Genomic DNA, 23,696 nt, shown 5'->3' on the forward strand with positions numbered 1-23,696 from the left:
TCTTCTGTTTGTTTTCTATGTCACTATTATCTGATCCCATTCTCTGTAGTACCTTCTTCTCCCACAACAGATGGGATCCTAAGGTCTCAGAACTTAATTGTCTTACAAAGTGCTACATACCCTAGAACCTGTTCGCTCAGCATTTAGGTCCAAATCATTCACTTTCCCAAGAAGGATAGAGGATTTCCCATCACAGGACAAGGGGCTTTCCCACATTTTTTTTGGGTCACTTGTGTGCCCCCCATTGCTTCAGGGTACACACCTGGGCTTTACTACTTCCAGAGATCTCTTTACACTCACCTTTCCAGCATTCAGGCAGCCCCCGTGCAGTTGCTCCTATTTTACTCCCCAGCCAAATGGACTGCTTTCTCCGCCACCGCAAAATCTGCACAAGTATTCTGTTGCTACCAGTGGGATTCCATGGGCAGGCAGAATGTTTGTGAGCATTCTGTGACATGCCAGCAGCTCAACCAACCTCTGTCCAAGAAATCATGCCAAAACTTCACCGTACTTAGGTGAGCTGTTCTTCTAGCACTGGAGCGTAGCAAGAATAACCCTGATGGACTATTGCTCCATCACTTTACTTTGGTACCCAACCTCCCGAGCACCAAACAGAACTTTCACGGAGGTGCAAGTGGCCAGTGACTCTAACTTCTGTGGACCTTCTCCACGACACAAGTAAATCTGGGTCAGGTATCCACAGTACCATAATTTATCTGATTCAACAGTGAAAATGAACAGTGAAGGACTGCCTACTCCCTTATGAACCTGCCAGACCCCTTCAATTATCTTTGGAGGCCCTGCTTTGAGTGCCCCTGCCTTCTGAGATTAAGGAGGCAGAAACCCAGGAAAGGGCCTTTTTGGGGGTGGCACCAAAACTTTGGAACTCCCTCCCCAAGTAGTTTTGTCACTCCCCTTCTTTTGTCATCTTCCTCCAGCAGGTGAAGACCTTTTTTTTGTTTTGGTTGGCATCCCCTCGGTGAGCCCTCCTTCCTAACCAATGTTTTTTCTATTTTGTATGTATTTTAACTTTGTTTGAATGCTGTTTTTAATTGTTTTAATGATGTGTGTTTGGGAGGGTTGATTTTAATGGTTTCCAGATGTGATTTTTATCGTGTATGTTTTAAATTGTTAGCTGCCTTGGTGGCCCTTGGAAGGGCAGAAAGGTGAGATACTAATTTTGTAAATAAAGAAAATGGAGGACGACGGAAATAATAGTTAGGCTGATCCCCTTCTCCACACATTTAGAAGACACGACACCACAGGGCCACATCTTTCCTTCCCACCCTCTCAAAGCCGCAATTCTTCCAAGGAAGGGATGATTCAGCCACATGCAGTTCAATGCAGAGAAACTCCGTGTATTCAATAAGACAGAGCACATTATGAAGAACTTATGATCCAAACCCACCTTATGAGGTGGGTTTAACAGACCACCTCATTCCTTTCCTGCTCCTGTTGATTACATCAATATCCTCTCACGTCTCTGTTAATTAATGCATTCAAAATATTTATATATCCGCCTTTCTCCCATGAAACCCGGGACTCAAGGCAAGTGACGAAAGGGTGGAAATATAAAAAACAATTGGATAAAAACAATTAAACATTGAAACAACAAATATAAAATACATTAAACCACATTAAAACATCCATGTAAGAACATCTTATTATGGCTCAGGTCACCAGACACAGCAGGAAGATTGGGGGCAGGAACTTAGGGGGGTAGCGGCAACATTGCCCGTGCCACTACATCACTTCCAGGGGAAACCCAGAAGTAATGTAGGGTATTCTAGGAATCACTGGGACCCATTTCCAGAGATTCCTAGAGCTACCCTCTGGGTTTTCCCTGCAACTGATGGAGAGGCACAGATGTCAGCACTGATTTTTTAGTTTCTTCTCCCACTGCTGCCCGACTAGGGCAGCCAATGGGAGGCCATAGTGGGACCCCAATTTATGCCCCACTTTTGCCCATGTTCGGGCTGCCCACCAAAGCTCTCTGATTTAATTCTGTTTTGCAGCCTTTCCAGAAATCCTGGAAGGTAGAAGCCCCCTTGACCTCTTCTGGGAGTATTTGTAAGTAAAGCATGGAAACCTGTAACCAGAGGAAGTTATCAAAGCCCATGGGCACTGACCTTAACAGAGGAAGAATCACAAGTCTGCAACAAGTGAAATAAATTTAATCTAAGCAGACCAATGGTTGGGGGTGGGGGATTCATCTAAAACAATATTAAGGGATTGAGCAGGAGAATAATGCAGTTATTAGTTTTTGGTTGAACTGAGAAATATTGTCTTATGTCTGAAGCTCAAAGACTGATGGTCTAAAATAGACCAAAAGCACTCTCTTGGTCTAATGGTTTTTGCAAGGCAATAAAGAATATAATGTAAAAATTAGACTATGAGCTCAAGGGAGGTCAGGTAAAACAAGACTAATGCCTCGCTCCTGAAACCTGGGACAAGGTTAACCTGCTAGCCGAATTGCGACTGGTAGTAAGATTCAAGATTCTAGAATAAGATTAATTTTGATCAAGCCTATAGTTAACTCCTTTCCAGGTCGTAATAGAAGGATACTTTTGTCAGTTATGCTGGCAGGAGATAATCAAAAGCTGACTAGGATGGTTGCCAAATTTGGTTGGTTGGCATATCAAACTAGGAAAGAGATAAAGTACAGATAGGCCTAAACCTAACTTTTGATCATAATTTTGATTCTATTATTTCTGTATTTTAAAGTTTTTAGATCCTTATTTATAATTTTAGATGCCATTATATTTTATAATTTCACTGCTCCCTTAACTGTATTTACTTGTCTTCTATTATACTGGTCTATGACCGTAATAAACTTGATTGATTGAATAAGATTAATACTTCTATCCTTTGCATCACTAAGTTCCTCAAATGGCAGTTAGTAACATGATTTTTTAATACTGTGCCATGATTATGTTTGTATTATGCTCAAAAGAAAATAAATATTTATTATGGAATTTTGTCTCTCAGACCATGGTATAAATTAATTACTGCCAGTTCAGGAACAACTGAACTTTGGCCCTGTGGGAAGAGAGAATTAAAAGTAACTGAAGCAGTGTGTGTGTGTGTGTGTGTGTGTTCAAGTGTGTGTATGTGTGTGCATGGGTGTCAAATTCCAATAAGGTTGCCAGGACCCTCCTGGCAACTGGCGGGAGACAGGGGGAACTTACCGGGAGCAGGACGGAGATCCAGCCTACATGCTTCAGTCACTGCCCACATGACCTGAAAGTGATGACATCATGTCAAGGCCATTGGGGGTGGCGCTCTGATATCTGGGCAAAAGCTATATGGTAAATTTGGCTTCTACCATAGATTTCTTATCCACATACTAGAGTGTCACCCCAACAGGATGACGTCACTTCCAGGTCACGTGGGCAGTGATGTAGGCACATTGCTGCTCATTGGCTGGATCTCCCTCCTTTGGGGGGTAATTCTCCCCCCCCCACGAACAGCTGAACAGTGGTGGAGCAGTGGGGCCTTTGCAGCAGAGGACCCCTGCCTCCACCAGGGGGGGTCTGGCAACCTGACATTCCAAAGTCCCATATCTAGGTTGCCAACTCCAGGATGGGTAATTCCTGGAGATTTAGAGGTAAAGCCTGAGGAGAACAGGGTTTGGGGATGGGAGAGACCTCAGCAGGATATACTGCTAGAGGGCTCGCCCTCCAGAGTTCCCATTTTCTATGGGTGAATCGAAACCTGTAGTCCAGAGATCACTTGTAACTCCTGCAGATGCCCAGGCCCCACTTGGAGGCTGGCTGCCTTACTACCCCTCGGGACCAGTGTTCCCTCTAAGCTGAGTTAGCGTGAGCTAGCTCACAGTTTTTTAGCTTCCGGCTCACCCATTTTTGTCTTCGCTCAGGAAGGGATGGCTCCAGAGCAAACGAATTGATGCAGTAGCCAAATGGCTCGCTCACAACTTTAATCCCAGTAGCTCACAAAGTAGAATTTTTGCTCACGAGACTCCTCAGCTTAGTGGGAGCGTTGCTTGGGACTCTAGTTCCCACTTCCGTAGTTCACGCAGAAGCAGTCGAACAACCAGTCTTCCCCAGCCGCACGAAGTTTTGCACATTGTAAAGAGGATGGGAACGAATTTTGTAAGTCGTGCGTGAAGATGTTCCTTCCAGTTTTCCAGGTGCAATCCCGCTGAGCACAGTGGGACTTGATTTTTAAGTAGGCATGCAATGGATTGCTGTGCTAAATTCTGAGTAAGAAGGGAGCTGGCATCTTCTGGCCTACCTAACCACATACTGTGAGCACCCAGCTCTTTTCTGACAATCTCCTCCAGTCCTTTCCTAGCTTCCAGTTAAGCTTTCTTCACAAACGTTATCACAGTAGAATGAACTCGACAAGCCGACAAGCAGTTCTCGTGGCGCATTACACGTTCAGCGGGAAACGGCGGTACATACACGTCAGTACATTGCGGTGGACACACGTACGTACATACATACATACACACATACACACACAGAGATGATATTTGGAGGGGATACGGTATTGATCACTTGTGTAGCCTGCACTCTGTATCAGGATGGGATGTGGCTTGGTTTGTTTGCACCTCGTCGAGTTCCACACAGCCACGTAGATTTTCTTTTTTGGGGGAAAAATCTGTGAAACTGTGGTCCTCTCGTCTGGATACATAACGGCAGTGGTGCTGCCAAGTGCTGTCAGCTGATTTATGGTGACCCCTGGTGGGGTTTTCAAGGCAAGAGACATTCAGAGGCGGTTTGCCATTGCCTGCCTCTGCGGAGCAACCCAGGGCTTCCTTGGTGGTCTCCCACCCAAGTTCTCACTGGGGATGACCCTGCTTAGCTTCCGAGATCTGACAAGAACAGGCAGGCCTGGCCCATTCAGGCCAGGGCAGGACTCTCAGTAACAGTCTCTACAAAATCAGTGGCTGACAAGGGTCATTGGGAAGGGGAATACTTTGAATTCCAGGATCCTATAAACTTTTGGGAGCTGAAGCGGACCAGGGAAGGCCTGGGCCTCTATGCCCTGTTGCCGGACCTTCTCTTTCACTTACTCTCAACTGTTCTCTTTCCCCCCAGATCATATTCAAACCATTTCAGGTTTTTAAAAATCGTTTTGCTTTGGCTAATTTGCAAACCCACATTTCCCCAAATACCAGGGGCGGGGAGAGTCCCCCGAGTTCACGAAGAATCCTTATCTTCTCTCTCAGTGACCTCGTTTTGCTAATTTCATTATTGGCATGGGAGCCAGGCATTTTGCCATTCCATACGGTGGTGCTAATGCTTCGTACGTGGTATTCTAGAATACAGTTTTCCATGTTTTAGAAAAACCTGTTTCCCACTAGATGCAATTCTCATTTCCCATTTTGATGCGTATATCTTACTAAACAGCTTTTCTGCAGGGTTACCACAGTTTATGTGGTTCCTGTCCTTAAGGTTCCATTCAGGAGGGTTTTGTTTTTTAAAAGATGAACAGACATTGTCTGTATGGGTGAAAGTGGAAAGCGCTGTCAAGTTGCAGCTGACTTATGGTGACTTTGTAAGGCTTACAAGGCACGAGACCAATAAGGGTGGTTTGCCATTGCCCGACTCTGCATACCAACCCCGGACTTCTTAGGAGGTCTCCCACTGAAGTCCTAACCAGGGCTGACCCTCCTTAGTGCCTGAAATCTGGCAAGATCTGCTAGCTAGAGCTATCCAGGTCAGGGCGAGAGTCTTATTGATTTTGCTGTTAAGTCACAGCTGGCTTCCGGCGCCCCTTGCGGTTCTCAAAGCAAAAGGTGTTCAGAGGTGGTTGGCCATTGCCTCCCTCTGCACAGTGACCCTGGGCTTCCTTTGCGGCCCCCCATCCAAGTACTAACTAGGGCTGGCCCTGATTAGCTTCCAAGATCTGACAAGAACAGGCTAGCTTGGGCCATTCAGGTCAGGGCAGGACTATAAATAACAGTCTCCAGAAAACTGGCAGCTGGCAAGAATCACGGGGAAGGGGAATACTTCATTTTGTCGTCAAGTCACGGCTGATTTATAGCGACCCCGTAAGGTTTTCAAGGCAAAAGATGTTCAGAGGGGGCTTGCCATTGCCTTCCTCTGCATAGCAACCCTGGGCTTCCTTGGCGGTCTCCCATCCAAGTACTAACCAGGGCTGGCCCTGCTTAGCTTCCGAGGTTGGATGAGACCAAGCTAGCCTGGGCTATCTGGGTCAAGGCCATTCAAGTCATCCCGTGCTATTCATTAATCATTATTATTATCAGACTAATTCTTATTGGACTAGGTGACACTGGAGGTCCCTTCGAACTCAATGATTCTCACTGCATTGTCATGAAGATACCCCAGTTTATTACAACCAGCCTTCTAATGGCTGTGGTTGTACCAATCTACTTGAGGGGGGCCAACTGCAGAGGGCAATTCTGGTGGGCTCCTTCCTGGATCATGGCCTTTGTGCCTTGCTAATATCTTTTTAACTAACTATGCACAACAATCAGTTTTTAAGTACACCCAAGGGCCATGATCCAGAAAGGAGCCCGCGACCAGAGTTTCTGAAAGGAGGAGATCCAAAACAACCTAACAAGACATCTTCCCAACAGAAAGAATTGATAGTTATCAATCAATATATTTATATTCATCTTGAGCCAGTGAAGGAGATCTACAAGCAGAAACAGGCAAACATTTGGAGTTGCCTTACAGTATAGTCCTAAGCAGAGGTACACCAATTTGTTCACTGAAATCTTAGAAGGGTTGAACCTCCTTACAATTGCAGTGGAGTATAAGTCTATCAGTGGAAGACAGGTTCATCAGTGTCTGCTAGCCGTGGTGACTCAAGAGAACCTCCACATTCAGAAGCAGTAAACCTCTGAACACCAGTATCAGGAGGCAACATTGGGGAAAGGCCTCAGCCTCTGTGCCCTGTTGTTGGCCATTCAGAGGAACTGGTTGGCCACTGCGTGAGACACGATGCTGGAATAGATGGACCTCTGGTCTGATCCAGCAGGGCTCTGCTTATGTTCTTAGGAAGGCCTCGGCCTCTATGCTCTGTTGTTGGCCATTCAGAGGAACTGGTTGGCCACTGTGTGAGACACAATGCTGGAATAGATGGACCACTGGTCTGATCCAGCAGGGCTCTGCTTATGTTCATAGGAAGGCCTCGGCCTCTATGCCCTGTTGTTGGCCATCCAGTGGAACTGGTTGGTCACTGTGTGAGACGGGATGCTGGAATAGATGGACCACTGGTCTGATCCAGCAGGGCTCTTCTTGTGTTCTCAGGAAGCCCTCGGACTCTATGCCCTGTTGTTGGCCCTCCAGAGGAACCGACTGACCACTGTGTGAGACAGGATGCTGGACTAGATGGACCACTGGTCTGATCCATCAGGGCTCTTCTGATGTTCTTAGGAAGGCCTCAGCCTCTGTGCCCTGTTGTTGGCCCTCAAGAGGAACTGGTTGGCCAATATGTGAGACAGGAGGCTGCACTAGATGGGTCACAGGGTCTGATCCAGTAGGGATCTTATGGTCTCATGTTCACTGTTACTGGACCATCTTGTCTAGTGGTTTCTATTCTGATAAACAGTATCTCTTCAGTTTCCTGGACAGGCAGCCCTTTACCAGGGGGACCTTTCCCAGTTAAAGATTCCCAGGACTGAACTGCTTAGACTGTACCCATGCAAGGCATGTGTTTTATCACTGAGAAAATTCAGATATATGTTTCTCTCTCTCTGCTTGCAGTCCAGGCATCCTGGAACTCACTGAATGTGACCACTAGATGCCAATAGGGCATCCCCAATAGGGGAAGGGTGTCCCTATCCAGAACCACGAGCTGTCCGAACAACTATTTTCAAAGACAAGAATTATCCTGGGCCCAGTTCAAATAGTAAATTGTATTGCATTTGATTGGTTGACGGATCTTATTCCTTCTAGGAAGTTGTCACCGACTTTTTTTCTTTTAACCAATGCACAATGCATTACATCCAGGAAAAGAAAGAGAAGCAAGGGAGATAAGTGCAGAATACAGCAGGGTGGGAAGGGAATGAAAGAGAGAGAAATAAAAAATAAAAGAATTAAGTGTTCCTAAAGCAGAGATTCTTACAAGCGGGGGTTCTTGTAGTAAAGGGAGTCTCCTTACTGTCATCTAAAAAGTCTTCTTCCTCATCCTCTTTCCTCAGCCTCCGCTTGGTCTCCTCGTCGTAAATAAGCCCCAGCAAATTGGCCGGGCTCTCACTTTCGCAGTGGCAGAGCTCGTTAAGGCGGGCGCCGATGACCTGCCAGCAGAAACCAAAGCAGAAAAATCAAGAAGTGTTACAAAAGCATCCTAGGGCAGCGGCAGGCCTATGCCAGGGCGCTGGCAAGCTCCGATGAAGAACTCCACCCACGATGTTAGAGTCAGGTGGGTAGCCATGTTGAGAAAGGTAGATCTGACCCATCTTTCTCCAATTCTACTATGTTGATATCCTTCACTAAGTTCCCCCCCCCACAATTAAACTCAAACAAATGGTAGCCGTATAAACTAAGCCTGTTATTCCAGTTTGGTCCTTGCGTCTGTTAAACACCATTTATTACACTGTATGCTAATTTGCTGCTCACCCTCTACCTATATGTATGGACTGGTAAGTTCCATTTCATTGTATCTGAAGAAGTGTGCATGCACATCAAAGCTTAGACCTTGAATAAAACTGGACTCAAAATTTGGCCCTTTCTGCACTCTCCTTTTAATCCCACGTTCACCTCGGTGTCCTCCAAGCGATTCCGCACTAAAATCTAATTCAACCTTCATTTTAATCCAGTCCCCCCCTCCCCATTCTGCACCAAAATCAAGTTCAACCTTCTTTTGATTCTGGGTCCCCCCCCAATCTGCATTGCGTTACCCCCCTTCAGTGGTCAGCCCGGTTTCAGCCTGCTGTTGCCCCGGGTTATTTGGATGCTGCTTTGCCGTGGACTTAAAATTGCCTCGACTCCAACACTGAGAAAATCCGGAGTGGCAGGCAGATGCGGGAAGGACCTTTGTTCACCCATAATGTTATAACAAACTCTCTCTCCCTGCTCCCTTCTCCCTTTCTTCCTCGTCCTCCCCACTTCCTGCTCCCTTCCCAGCCCTGTCTCCCCTGTCTCCCCCTCTCCCCCTCTTGCAGTAGACATCCCGTCCTGGGCATCCTCTGCTCCAAGTCTCTTGCCACTGATGAACTGCCCACTCCAAGCTGGGAAATCTGTTCAGATTTAGATTCGGGTTCGGTAAGAGGAGCAGGTACTCATTTGCATATTAAGCGACACACCCCTAATGTAGCCAATCCTCCAAGAGCTTACAGTAGCCCCTGTAAGAAGAGCTCTGTAAGCTCTTGGAGGATTGACTACATTAGGGGGTGTGGCCTAATATGCAAAGGAGCTCCTGCTACAAAAAGAGCCCTGCCAGAGAGTCCACCCTCCAAAGCAAGCCGTTTTCTCCAGGGGGACTGATCTTGGGGGCCTGGAGCTCAGTTGTAATTCTGGGAGATCTCCAGGCCTCAACTGGAGGTTGACAACCTACATGTGAGGTTGGACCATGTTACTCCCCTCCCCCCCCAGCAGGCTGACGGTGGGGGTAAGAGAGCTGAACCACGAAGCACCCAGGATGGGCTTTCTGCGGTAAGCCTTTCTTCCCCTGCTGTGCTTCTGAGTGGGGGTACTGTGATGCCACCTCCTCCTTCACTTGACCTGTTCCTGCCAGTTCCTCCTCCTTCTCCCCTTATTGTTCCTTCCTTCCTTCCTTCCTTCCTTCCTTCCTTCCTTCCTTCCTTCCTTCCTTCCTTCCTTCCTTCCTTCCTTCCTTCCTTCCGTAACTTATAAATTACTCATAATCCCACTCAAAACCTACAGTTCATTCTAACTCGCATAATACTATTTCCCTGCATCTTCTTCTGTACCTAAAACGAAAAGTTGAAAGGGTTGCCTCCGATTATGGGTGCTCTAGAGAAGCACTCTACAGCGAGAGGGGAAGCCACCTCTCTCCCTATATACGGAGGTTTTTGGGGGGACACACTCTTCGCCTCCTTGCTACACCCATTCATGACAATCTATATACTAATAGCGAAAGGTGCCCCCTGCATGTGGGCCCTCCCCTCTGTGTCTCCCTTTCCTCACTCCAGCTCCTGCTGTATACTGCAGCATTTGTAGGGGACTTACTAGGCTATCCCAAAATGGAGGCTGAGATTGGCCTCAACATTTTTTTTTTAATTCCCATCCCCACCCCTTTTTCTTTTAAGATTTCCCCTCAGACTTGGGTCTCTCCCAGGTTTGTACAAAAGAATCCCCCTCCTCTGTACATGGACCCACCGTGTTTATAATTTGATCCACGTTCTGGAGCTATGTTCAGAATTAGCTATTTAGGTGTATATGGGCAAATGTGATTGAAAGAGCCAAAATGATTACTTCAGCCAATATGTTAAAAATCTCTATGCTGGAATAGAATAGAAGCCATCATGATACCAATTAAAGACAATAAACTCAAAAAATTCTTAGATGGGGCCAGTATTCCAGGAATATTGGAGCATCTGCTGGCCCCATGCTGGCTACAGTCCTGAAAATGAAGGGTATTAAAATGTGCAGTCCTTCAGTCTAAAGAATCAGAATTCAACACAAGTTACATAGAGATCCCCAAACTTTTTGCGCCTGCAGGCATCTTTGGAATTCTGACACAGTAGGGTTGCCAACTCCCTTTGTCGTGCCAGCAGGGTGACATGGGGGGAATTCTGGGATGTCCCCGGCACAATGATATCACCAGGACTCTGGGTTCGGACACGACCCTGGTATAGCTGGTCAGAACTCATGTTAAAATATAGTTGGCCTCAGCTGTAGATAAAGCTGTTGGCGTAACATCGTCATGTCAGGGATGTCATGCGGCTTTGAGGGCAAAACTCTATGGTAAAACCGGCTTAAAATAATAGAATTTTGCCCTCAAACCAGAGCGTCACTGCATGACATCCTGTTTGGAGATGGGGTTTCCCCCGCTGGTCAGCTAGCTGGCAATGGGCAGAAGCCCAGAAAACCCACCGGGACCTAGGGACTGGCAACCGCCGGAACCTGGGGACTGGTGGGCACAGCGACAAAATGGCTGCCATACGTGGCTGCCACAGGAGGCAGAGGCAGCCACAAAATGGCTGCCGCAGCTTACCTTCATTCACACTGTGAAGATCTTTGTGATGTAGTGGCAGCTGCAGTCAAAGCAATATTTTTAAGAATCTACACACCCAATCAAATCTCCAAAGACCAATCAGAAGACTTGCAGGGCAAAAGCCCCACCTACCCCTCCCCCATGTTCTACAAACCCTTGGCAGGCTCCAAGAAAGGTGTTGGTGGGTGCCACGGTGCCTATGCCCCCAAATTCTCATGATCATGTAGCTCAATTCCTACATCATATGAGAATTCAGAGTTAACAGGTTTTCGAGCCCTGCAAATGTCAAAGCCAGCACCATTATTTAATAAACAGCTGCTCCCAGAATATATTCCTCTGGGTCCCAACAGTTTTTAAGGATGAAAATAAGTAGTTTAAAAATTTTTTAAATGGTACTTTGAACTAAAGTTATGTGTAGCAATATTAGCAACCTTTTAGTTCCTTTCTTTCATCTGTCCCTTGCTTGGGCAGCTAATTGCGTATCTAATGCTTTTTTGGCCAGACATTCAACTTGAAAAAGTGTATACTTTTAAGAGTAAGGAAGAACCCAAACTTACATCTCCCCACTGGTAAAAGAGCTTGGCTGCATTCCATTGCAACTTCTGGTTTCGTTTGTTCCCCACTATCGGGGATCGTCCACGGGAAAGGCCCTTTTTAGTGATGTTCACGTGGTGCCCCTTCATCCACTCCGGCCAATTGCCACGGTTGCAGCGGTGAACAAAACGTGCACATTCCAGGAAAAGGGCGGATCTTGCCACCACGGGTGCCTCCTGGAATATGAGTCAGCAGCGTTAAAAACAAGCCACCGCGAAACAACGCAACTTCAATTAGCATGACCAGTTAATGTGACAGGCACTAGAATTTCTATGCACAATCATTTTCTTACAAGGCAATTTCAATGAGGCAATTTAAAGATCACATTATGCAATTTTATCAGTTGACAAGAGGAAGCAACTTGGAGGTTATAAGAACTAGAGATGATATCAGATTTGGGGTAATGTCTTTAAGGTACCTATGAGATGTTTTTAAAAAACCAATTGCAGTTTATCACAGGACAAACTGTGAAGTCCTATTATGTGTCCTGATTTCATAAAAAAACTTGTTTCAAGTAATTAAAAAAAAACACAAGAGTCCAGGAGCACCTTAAAGACTAACAAAATTTGTGACAGGGGATGAGCTTTCGTGAGTCACTGCTCACTTCTTCAGGCACCAAATGATTCCATTATCAATAGATTCAGTTAATATTTACTTGAAACAAGTAAATATTAACTGAATCTATTGATAATGGAATCATTCACCTCCAGCTAGTTAATATTTTCAGGTAGGCTAATGCTCACTGTGGGTGACAGGACTGGACACCTGGTATTTGCTATGAACTAAGAGTGACTTTCCAAAATCTTTCAAATAGAATGCCTTTGATTTGCAGGAAAGAAGAAGAAGAAGAAGACGAAGAAGAAGAAGAGATTGGATTTATACCCCGCCCTTCACTACCCAAGGGAGTCTCAGAGCAGCTTACAAACTCCTTTCCCTTCCCCTCCCCACCACAGACACCCTGTGAGGTAGGTGGGGCTGAGAGAACTTTGACACAAACTGCTCTTTCGGGAACAGCTGTGCCAGAGCTTGTGACTGACCCAAGGTCACATCAGCAGGTGCAAGTGGAGGAGTGGGGAATCAAACCCGGTTCTCCCCGATAAGAGTCTGCACACTTAACCACTACACCAAACTGGCTCTCAAGGCAGCTGCTTTGAGCGTTGAGCCTTCAAGAAGGGTTTCAAAGACAAATGGTGTCTGTGCAACTCCAGTTTTCACAACAGTTTGGATCTGATTCTATTTTTGTTAATGGAGGCTCATAATTGGGGCCAATTCCTTGCTCATGAAAGTTTATTTATAAAAGATGGTCGACCTGAGCCATAGACGTGCACGTGTCCATTTACTGAACACATGAAACTGCCTTATACCGAATCAGGCCCTTGGTCCATCAAAATCAGGATTGTCTAGTCAGACGGACAGCTGCTCTCCAGAGTCTCAGGCAGAGGTCTTTCACATCATCTGCTGCCTGGTCCTTTTAACTGGAGATGCTGGGGATTGAACCTGGGACCTTCAGCATGCAAAGCAAATGCTCTAACACTGAGCCACAGCCCTTTCAAACAGGGACTCCCCTTTTGAACAGGGACTCGAGGCTGTAATGCATACAGATTGATATAAGTTTAATAAAGAGACCCATGTTATCAAGTCGTCACTCTTTCTCTTACTTCCATGCGAAATCGGAATCAGTTCACATACATTTCCGAAAGGAAGCACTGAACCGAATCTGACAAAACAATCTTCTACATCTGAAATAGACATCTTTCTAGGAGGATTTCTGGTCTGTTTCCATCTGCTGTTGTAAGGGCTAATACCCAACCTAAAAAGGTTAGTCAAGAATAGAAGAGGGCCAACTCTAAAAATCTAATTATGAAACATACAAAAATATACATGTATTTATTCAACATAAATTAAAATAACAAACAAGGGCCCATTCCTACCTCATATACAAATATAAAAACATACAAGGGCTAATAAGATAGACCTAATGCGTTTCGGCCTTTACAGGCCTTCCTCCTTTTAACCTAAGGAACATTTTATTGGGAACATTTGGCTACACAATCTCAGAAGAATATACAGTTGACCAGAGAGAAGTACTACTGGACATGTGATTGCACTGGAGGCTTCATTTGTATTTTTGTATTTCTTTGGAACAATTGGTTTCTGGTCTTTATTCCATATATGTATGATTGTGTGTATTTTTGCATATCAGCCAACATGTTCTGTCTGTATTAGACCTCTGAGGAAGGCCTGTAAAGGCCGAAACGCATTAGGTCTATCTTATTAGCCCTTGTATGTTTTTATATTTGTATATGAGGTAGGAATGGGCCCTTGTTTGTTATTTTAATTTATATTGAATAAATACATGTATATTTTTTATGTTTCATAATTAGATTTTTAGAGTTGGCCCTCTTCTATTCTTGACTAACCTTTTTAGGTTCTGAATTCTAGGTTTAGGTTCAGTTTTTTCCCCTTTTTTCTTCTTTGTCCATAAGGGCTAATACCCACATTGTATACTGTTTTCTCTTGTGACCTCGGGAAGTACAGCAAAAACAATGCTGGTGTTAATTCAATGTTTGGTTTATGGTCATACTCTGTTGTCCATATAAGAGAAGAGACTGGCAGAAAATCTGTCGTGGGACAAGACCACCACACATGCAGGTAAGTTCTAAGCCTTGCACATTTTCTCAAGAGCAGAACTGGTCATCTTCGATGCTTATATATTTAAGCCTTACATGCTGTATCCCCCAAACTCGTTATTTTAAAATAAAGCTCCATTATATTAATGCTTAGGAATGGTTGATGAACAGCTCTTTTCAACCATCACCTCTTAAGTCCAGTTGTGGATCCATTCCCCACATCCTGGTTTTGCTGTACAACAATGACTCTTATAGTCCTCAATCCGCCATATATGCTGGCAAAAGATACACACACACACACACACACAGAATTTTATTGTTTGTGTGTGTTTCAGGACACTACTGCTTTAAAATTTTCTTGGGTAGACATTCCAGTTTTCAATGCTGAACCCTGCGGACAATGGCTGAGACGAGGTGGATGGGCATTTGATAATAGCCAAATGTCTCAGACCCATACCAGAGGAACAACTGACATTGTGTGGCTCTACAACCTGCAAATGTAATCCATGCAGGTGCAAGAAGGTTAGACTACTCTTTTCTGCAAGAGTAGAAAAGAGCAAGAGTCCAGTAGCACCTTAAAGACTAACAAAATATGTGGTCGGGTAGGAGCTTCCGTGAGTCACCGCTCACTACTTCAAATACTTCTTCAGAGCAGTGACTCACAAAAGCTCCTCCCCTGCCACATATTTTATTAGTCATTAAGGAGCTACTGGACTCTTGCTCTTTTCTACCGCTAAAGACAGACTAACACAGCTACCCATCTTGATCTTTTCCTCAAGAGTCTAACTAACTGTAAAAACGCTGCATAGCAAAATACTTTTTGTTTTAGGAATGCAACTTTTGTTAGAGAATGAGAGTTTAACCAACATATAATCATGATAAATATCAAACAAGCACTCTAATATTTTCTTTACTTTTATTTAAGGCAGCAGAATAATTATCTGTACTTTAAGGAGTTTTCACCTTGATAATTATACTGCTACATTCTGTTCCAACATTACAAACATTAAAAAATAACAGCTTGTCTGGATTTATCCTTAAGAACATAAGAACATAAGAGAAGCCAATGTTGGATCAGGCCAATGGCCCATCCAGTCCAACACGCTGTCTGTCACACAGTGACCAAAAATATCAGGTGCCATCAGGGGGTCCACTAGAAGCCCTCCCACTGTTGCCCCCCACTGTTGTCCTTCCCCCAAAATATTACAAACCTAGATGAATAATACTTTATTTTGTTTTCATAACAAAAGGAATAGTATATTTGGTTTTATCAACCCCCAAAACATACGGGTTGACACCAATATGAGCATCCTACAAGAAGAAGAAGAGAAGAAGAGATTGGATTTATACCCCGCCTTTCACTACCTGAAGGAGTCTCAGAGCAGCTTACAAACTCCTTTCCCTTCCCCCTCCCCACAACAGACACCACCCTGTGAGGTAGGTGGGGCTGAGAGAGCTCTGACAGAAACTGCTCTTTTTCAAGAATAGCTTTTATCAGAACTACGGCTTGCCCGAGGTCATCCAGCCAGGTGCGAGTGGAGGAGTGGGGAATCAAACCTGGTTCTCCCAGGTTAGAGTTCATGCACTTAACCACTACACCAAACTGGCTCTTGCACAATGGCAGCTACAGGAAAAATGGCTGTCTCGAAAACTGAATAGTGTATTTGTCTTTATCTATCTCATAAACATATAGTTTGACACCAAGATGAGCATCCTATGTAAATGTTAAATATCACAATAACCATATCTGCCATCTTGGAAAATGGAGGGTACAGGAAAAAGCATCCCAAAACTGGAATGTTTTCCCAAGAAAATTTTAAAGCAGTAGTGCCCTGAAACACATGCAAAAAATAAAATTCTCTGTACATATATACTTTTTGCTGAGGTATATGGTGGATCCAGGACTATTATATTGTGGGGATGGCTCTCCAAAAGAGTGCAAAGTCAGTGTGGAGTACGCAACATTCCAGGGGGGAAGAGGATCCTGCAGGAAGGAAAAGGAGACATCAGGCTCCTGAGGTTTAACCTTGCAGCTAGGGCTGGCATGACAAGTGGTAGGAGATGAGGGTAGGTGAGTACTTACTGCAGGGGGAGCAATCATCATTGTTGTGCAATGTCAATTCCAGTGTCGCCTGGACACACTAGCATCACATCAGGTTGATGCTCTAGCACGCGCCCCAAAATGCCACGGATAGAGTTTTGTGGCGAGTGCTAGAGTGTCTCCCCAGCGTCATGGTGACACTTCTGGCTAATGCCATAAGTGATGTTATTGTGCAGCAGCGATAGAATCATAGAATCACAGAGTCGGAAGGGGCCGTACAGGCCATCTAGTCCAACCCCCTGCTCAGTGTAGGATCAGCCTAGAGCATCCCTGATAAGTGAATGATCTTTGTGTCCCTGTCCGGCCAGCTTGCTTTCACCTGCTGACCATCTGTGGCAGGCGTTTGCCCACCATTAGCAGGCGCTTGGCAAGCCGACGTTCGCAAACCGAATGCATGCCGAATGTCAGAGTATTCTGCAGATATCCTGCCGTAGCTTACCTGATGCCCTGAGCAATCTGAAGCAGCAGCAAGAGAGAGATGAAGGTGTGTGATAGAAATGGATAAGGATGAACTCACACCACAGAGAAACACATCACAAATGGGGAGAAATGAGTCAGCCAGGCGATGCATAGCTGAAAAGAATCACAGGTTACCACTTCCACCGTCAACAGAAAACAAAGCAAAAACACAGCCGCGGAATTCTCACAGGATGGGTGCTTCCTATGGAATGCTACTTAGTACAAAGTTTTGTTTTGCCTATTGCCTTGGGTTTATATATAAGCTAAACTTCACTTTACTTCATGCTCCCCTCATATCATCCCGCAAGGCTTCCCAAGGTTCAGGTCAGTTATGGTAGGGGTTCATAACGTGGTGCCCACTGACACCTTTTCTGGTGCCTGCCAAGAGGTTGTAGAAAGTAGGCAGGGCCAGGGAGGGCTTTTGCTCAGCAAGGCTTCTGATTGAACATTGGAGATTTGATTGGCTGTGTGGATTCTTTTTTTACATGTTGCTTTGGCAGCAGCTGCCACCATTCCATGAGGATTTGCATTGTGTTACTGAAATAAAGTGGTGGCAATCATGCAATCGCTGGCTCCGCCTCCTACAGCAGCCATTGTGTGGTAGCCATTTTGTTGCTGAACCCACCGTGCCGTGTCAGAATTCGAAATATGCCCACAGGCTCAAAAAGGTTGGGGACCCCTGACCTATGGCATAAAAGCAGGGCATTGGTTTGAATGGAGATACAGGGATGTCTAGCAGAAGGGGATCACAACCAAAACTCCTCTGGCCTTCACGGTTCTTGTATTAGTCTCCCTGAGTGACAACCCAGAACATGAATGATGGTTTGCAAGGGGAATCTGATTCCATAAAGTCACCATAATGAAAATGAATCACGCTTGAGCTATTTCTGAATTAATCTTTTGTCTTTCTTTTCAATGTGTTGGGAATTATAAAGATGCCAATGGAGGGTGGGGCTGGTAGTGGCTTAGCAGACACTATTTGGGTTGCCAGCTCCAGGTTCAGAAATTCCAGGAGACTGAGTGTGTGGGGAAGGTGGTGTTTGGGGTGGAGAAGTACCTCAGCAGGATATAATGGCATAGAGTCCACCCTCCAAAGCAGTTGTTTTCTCCAGGGAAACCAATCTCTGTTGTCTGGAGATCTAGGGTTGCCAGGTACCCCCTAGAAACCAGTGGGGAGATGGCAGGGGACTTACCAGCAGCAAAGAGAGGCATAAATTGGGGTAAAATGGGGTTGCTGGCAATGCCACTTCCAGTACACACCAGAAGTGACATCATCACATCACTGGCAATGCAGGGATGCTCTGGTATTTGGGCAACACCTCTATCGTAAAAATGACTTATGCCATAGAGTTTTTGCCCAAATACCAGAGCATCCCTGCGTTGCCAGAGACATGAGGACATCACCTCCAATATGCCCCAGAAGTGATATCACCAAGGTGATGGTGACAGAGGCCTAGGCCTTGTTTTCCTGCTGCTAAGCCCCCTCATCCCCCACCCCCTGCTGGTTGCCAGGGGGTACCTGGTAACCCTACCAGGAATCCTACGGAGATCCATTGTCATTCCAGAAGATCTCTAGTCCCCACCTGAGACTTTGGTAAGCCCCCAAACAATTTGCAGGGAGGGCGGGGTATAAATTTGATAATAAATAAATAAATAAAAATTCTAGCATCACGTAGCAAGTGGAAACAAAGGGAGTGGGTTCGTGCTTCCTTTGGCACCATCCAGTAGAAGCTGACTCATTGAATTGACTTGAGTACGCTAGGGAAACATAAATGTGTGTGCCTACGGACCTATGAAAACACATCACGCACGTCTCATGCAACGCAAAAGGTTTCAAATACAAAGTTCAGCTTTGAATGGCAGATGCTGTAAGACCAACGAGGAAAGGCATTCTACAGTGGTGAATGAGATGAGAGGAAAGCAAGATGGATACCAACCCAGCGGATTAAGTTGCAAATTGGGCTGGGCTTGGAGCGTGTAGGCCTCAGATCTGTAAATCACCATTCTATGAATAAGGTATAAACCCAATAGCTTTGAAGTGTTTTTTTTCTATCTCTCCCAGTGAGTAACTAGAGGCAGCGATGGGGTTCGTTTTTAGTATTTAAAACATCAGTTGAACTTCTCCCCAGAATTATGGCAATTGGAACTCTGAATATTGTACTGAATATAAGGCATTTGCAGAGGGACAGCCCAGGGAATGGCCTACTTGTAAAATGTACAGCCTTAAAGAAATCTAAACATTACAAGAGCTATGTTCATTAGACTTAAAGACATCCAATCTATATTCACAGAAGGATAAACCACACTTTGTTCATAATTCTTCTTAGCAATTCTATTGCATTTTTTGTTCTCACCCCCAAACACACACACACAAATAGGGCTGCCAGCTCCAAGTTGGGAAATACCTGGAGATTTGGGGGGTGGAGCCTGAGGACTGTGGGGCTTGGGGACGGGAGGGTCTTCAATGGGCTATAATGCCATAGAATCCACCTTCCAAAGTGGCCATTTTCTCCAGGTGAATTGATCTCTACTGCCTGGAAATCAGATGTAATCCCAGGAGATTTCCAGCTACTACCTGGAGGTTAGGGCTATTTTTGGGGAGGAACGCACAGGAACGGAGTTCCGGCTAGCTTCAGAGTTGGCCATGCCCACTTCAGCTAAAACCTCTGCGTGTGTGGCTACAGAGGGAAGGCCTGGAGAGTGACCCCCCAGCGACTCTAATACGGGCAGGCTGGGGGGGCCCTGGAAGGATCAGGGAGGCATTTAAATGCCTCCCCATGCCTTCCCCGGCCTGTGCAAGGGCTGGCTGCGGGGCGCCCAGGCAAGCCAAGGGAAGGCAGTTTAAACTGCCTTCCCTTCCCTCCAAGGGCCGGCTTGCCCGGGCTCCCCACAGCCGTGCTATCAGGGGTGTGGCTTAATAGGCTAACGAGTTTCTGCTGTTGGGTGTGGCCTATTATGCTAATGGATTCCTGTTGGGCTTTTTCTACAAAAAAAGCCCTGGGCAAACCTATACACAATATTTATTAAGTGATGAATGGGGTATGTCACAACAATAGTCCAGATTATGCACTACTGAATTATTGGCTGTGAGTTTCCAGCCCCAGATTGGAAACTTCCTGGAGATTTTGGGGGCGGAGCCTAGGAAGGACGGGGTTTGAAGAAAGGAAGGACCTCGAGGGGTATAGTACCATAGATGCCACCCTCTGAAGCTGTCATTTTCTCCAGTGGAACTGATCTGTATTATCGGGAGATCAGGTGTAATTCCGGGAGATCTCCAGGAACCACCTGGAGGTTCAAGCAAAAAACAAAAAGGAAACACTGTGTATATAAATAAAACTAATAAAGTAGTTTCAAGGGATATATTCAAGTGTGATTGTATTTCTTCTATCAGGAACGCAACACAAGATTCACAAGAGCGACCAACATGCCTCCGGATTTAAGCTTTCATCAAGTCTTCAGAGTCACAAAGTCAGCTTCAAGCAGAATATTGGCTGGAACCCACGCTTATTCTCATCAGAACCTCTATGCTTGGATGAGAAGTTTAAGAAAGCTGATACGCCTGCTGATATAGTAAAGCATGGCTGCGGCAGCTATATAAAGATTTTATAAGCACGGGTTCCAGCCAATATTCTGCTTTAGATTGAATCTGCAACTCTGAAGAAGACTTGATAAAACATGCTTAAATCCAGAGGCACATTGGTCACTCTTGCAAATCTTGTGTTGCATTCCTGATTTACAGAGAATGTTTCTCTTTGCACGAACACTGCCGGTTGCTTTTTGAAATTTCATCTTGTGCTCCTGTGCATAGTGAACATTTCTTCTGTGTAGAAGTGTTATGCATGAACATTTGAATGTGCATACAATTGTTCAAATTTTTGCCATTTTATGTATAGTTAATATTTTGAATATTATTTATTTATTTATTTATTAGTTTGATTTATATCCCGCCCTCCCAGAGGCTCAGGGCGGCTCACATACTTATTTATTTATTTATTTACATGTGATTTCTATACTGCTCATAACCCCTAATGGGTCTCAGAGCGGTTTACAATTTTGACTACATTTGTAGTCGATCCTAACTAAGGCCACAATTTGTGCGGGGGGGGGGTGTTACCTAACGGCACCGCGACGGCGGGGTTCCTTTCTTTTTTTTCTTGGCGGCCAGCTGTCTCAGTAGCGTGGTCTCCCACTACACTGTCTCAAACTTCTGACAGGGCCCGCTTGCCCCCGTTCTTATAGGGCAGCCGATGACTTGCCACCTTGGTGGTAGAATAGAGGCGGCGGCGGCTTCTAATCGAACACCTGGCGGAAGAGCTCCGTCTCGCAGGCCCTGCGGAACTGCATAAGGTCCCGCAGGGCCCGGATCTCCTCTGGGAGCTCATTCCACCAGGTAGGAACCGCCACCGAAAAAGCCCTGGCCCTAGTAGAGGCAAACTTAATCTCTTGGGGACCTGGCACTCCCAGGAGATGGAGCTTCCCCGATCGTAGTGCTCTTGAGGGAACATTGACCATTTAAGAATATTAGGAATGTGAATATGTCATTAGCCGCCCTGAGCCTTCGGGGAGGGCAGGGTATAAATCTAATAAATAAATAAATAATTATAGAAGAAATACAATCTCACTTGAATATATCCTTTGCAGCTACTTTATTAGTGTTATTTATATACACGGTGTTTCCTTTTTGGTTTTCACTTGTACACACCGTGGTCCCTCATTTTCGTAGCCCACCTGGAGGCCGGCAGCCCTACGAACAGTACTCATGGGAATCGGCGTCGTAACTTACAAGATCCAGGGCAGCTGCCAGGATAGAGGCATCGGGTATCGTTCCAGGCTCGCAGCAGTTTAGGAGAAACTGAAAGCGCTTCATCCCTTGCCGTATGGCTCCGAGGTTCACAACGTTTTTGGACTTGCCTCCATCTTGGTTGGAAGCCACGTGATCATCATAGGTCTGGCAGCCTTCAGACGGGTCAAAGAGAGCACAAAAAGGAAGGGGGGGGGAAGAGAAGGGCCATACAAGAGTTTAAACATAACATGGGCTCAAACAAAATGTTGGCACCTGTGGCTGCAACTATCCTTGCAGAGGCCTGGAAAGAGGATGAAGACATGAATAGGACTTTCCACAGGAAAGGGTGACTGCAGCAGTGACATCCGTTAAGTGTTTTAGGAAGCAGAGATTGCCTCAGGACGGCTCAGGTACATAGTGACTTACCAGAGGAAAATGGTAGTGCCCAGAACTTGAGAGGTAGGACACCACTTCTGGGTTTTCCCGGAAGTGACATCACATTGTTGGCCAGCGGCCATTTGAATACATTTGGATGCACCTGAGGAAGATTCTGAATACCTTTATTTCTGTGCAAAGGTGCATTTATCCAACTGATTTTACTAAAGTCTAAAGGGAGCTGCGGTGGCTCAAGTGGTTAAGACGCTGAACTGCAGGCTGTGGAAGGTCGGTAGTTCAGCAGTTCGAGACCCGGGTGCCGCAAGACGAAGTGAGCTCCCATCTCTAGTTCCAGCTCCTGCCAACCTAGCAGTTCGAAAGCAAGAAATTGCACGTAGATCAATAGGGACCACTTTGGTGGGAAGGTAACAGCGTTCTGTGCGCCTTGGTGTTTAGTCATGCCGGCCACATGACCACGGAAACGTCTTCGGACAGCGCTGGCTCTTCGGCTTTGAAACGGAGATGAGCACCGCAACCCTAGAGTCGGATTCGACTGGCTTTCGAGCAAGGGAACCTTTACCTTTTTAAAGGGAACTCAGTGCCCTGTATATTACTATTAGACTTTCTGGAAAAAGGAAAATATCACTGCATACCAGTGTTCTCTCTAGTGTGAGTTAGTGTGAGCTAGCTCACAGTTTTTTAGCCTCCGGCTCACACGTTTTTGTCTCAGCTCAGGAAGGATGGCTCCAGAGCAAACTAATTTATGCAGTAGCCAAATCGCTGGCTCACAGCTTTAATGCCAGTAGCTCACAAAGTAGAATTTTTCCTCACAAGACTCCGCAGCTTAGAGGGAGCATTGCTGCATACCATAGACAAAGTCCTTCTGTTCATATGGTCTGCCAGGATTTAGATGGAGGGATTGATACACAGAGAGCTAAATGCGAGACTCAGGATGTGACATCAAAATCTGATCGGATAACTAATCCAAATGAAATTACCTCCAACATTTGGAAGTATTCAGGGCAATCCAGAATCCTTCAGGGTTCCGGCACCTCACTATTTCCACTTGACCAGAGTGGAACGGGGCAACAACCAGCGTGAGGAGGCAGAAGAGGATAAAGAGGTCTGCACATGTGGCAATCATCCTCAGAAGTCCCGCCTCTCCTCCAGGGCTCTGAACCAATCCTTGTGACTTAGGCCTCATGCAAATCCAAGGGATTGTCAGCCAATCAGTGCCCATGGAACTCCACTGGAGGGGAGGGGCTGAGCCAGCCTCAATTTAAGAAGAGGGAAGAAAAACTATTTTTGGGGGGGACTGGGATTTTGTGTCTCTTAGGGATGCCAGCCTCCAGGTGGGACCTGGGGATCCCCTGGAATTACACCTCCGCTCCAGACTACAGAGATCAGTTGTCCTGGTGGAAATGGATGCTTTGGAAGGTGGACTCTTTGGCATTGTACCCCACTGAGGCCCCTGTCCTCCCCAGGCTCCATCCCCAAATCTCCAGGAGTTTCCCAGTCTGGAACTTTGAAGAGATGGGCTATTCAGCAGGCTAAAAAATAACCTCGCTATCAACCTTGTACTCCATGTAAGATGCAGTTCACTTTCTAATGCCAATTATTGCCTCCCATCTCCAATTGG

General features: G+C 45.7%; 1 protein-coding gene across 1 annotated transcript in view; it reads right to left on the reverse strand.

Annotated features, from left to right (window-relative positions):
- UNC80 (unc-80 homolog, NALCN activator) overlaps positions 1 to 23,696 on the reverse strand; it is a 220,484-nt gene that overhangs the window by 114,315 nt on the left and 82,473 nt on the right. The window contains 3 exon segments of the mRNA XM_015421519.1: positions 8,098 to 8,233; positions 11,673 to 11,885; positions 21,683 to 21,855. Coding sequence (XP_015277005.1) covers positions 8,098 to 8,233; positions 11,673 to 11,885; positions 21,683 to 21,855 — 522 coding nt within the window.

The sequence above is a fragment of the Gekko japonicus genome, unplaced genomic scaffold, assembly GCF_001447785.1.
Source record: "Gekko japonicus isolate JY-2015 unplaced genomic scaffold, Gekko_japonicus_V1.1 scaffold1139, whole genome shotgun sequence".
In the NCBI taxonomy this organism is placed as follows: domain Eukaryota; kingdom Metazoa; phylum Chordata; class Lepidosauria; order Squamata; family Gekkonidae; genus Gekko; species Gekko japonicus.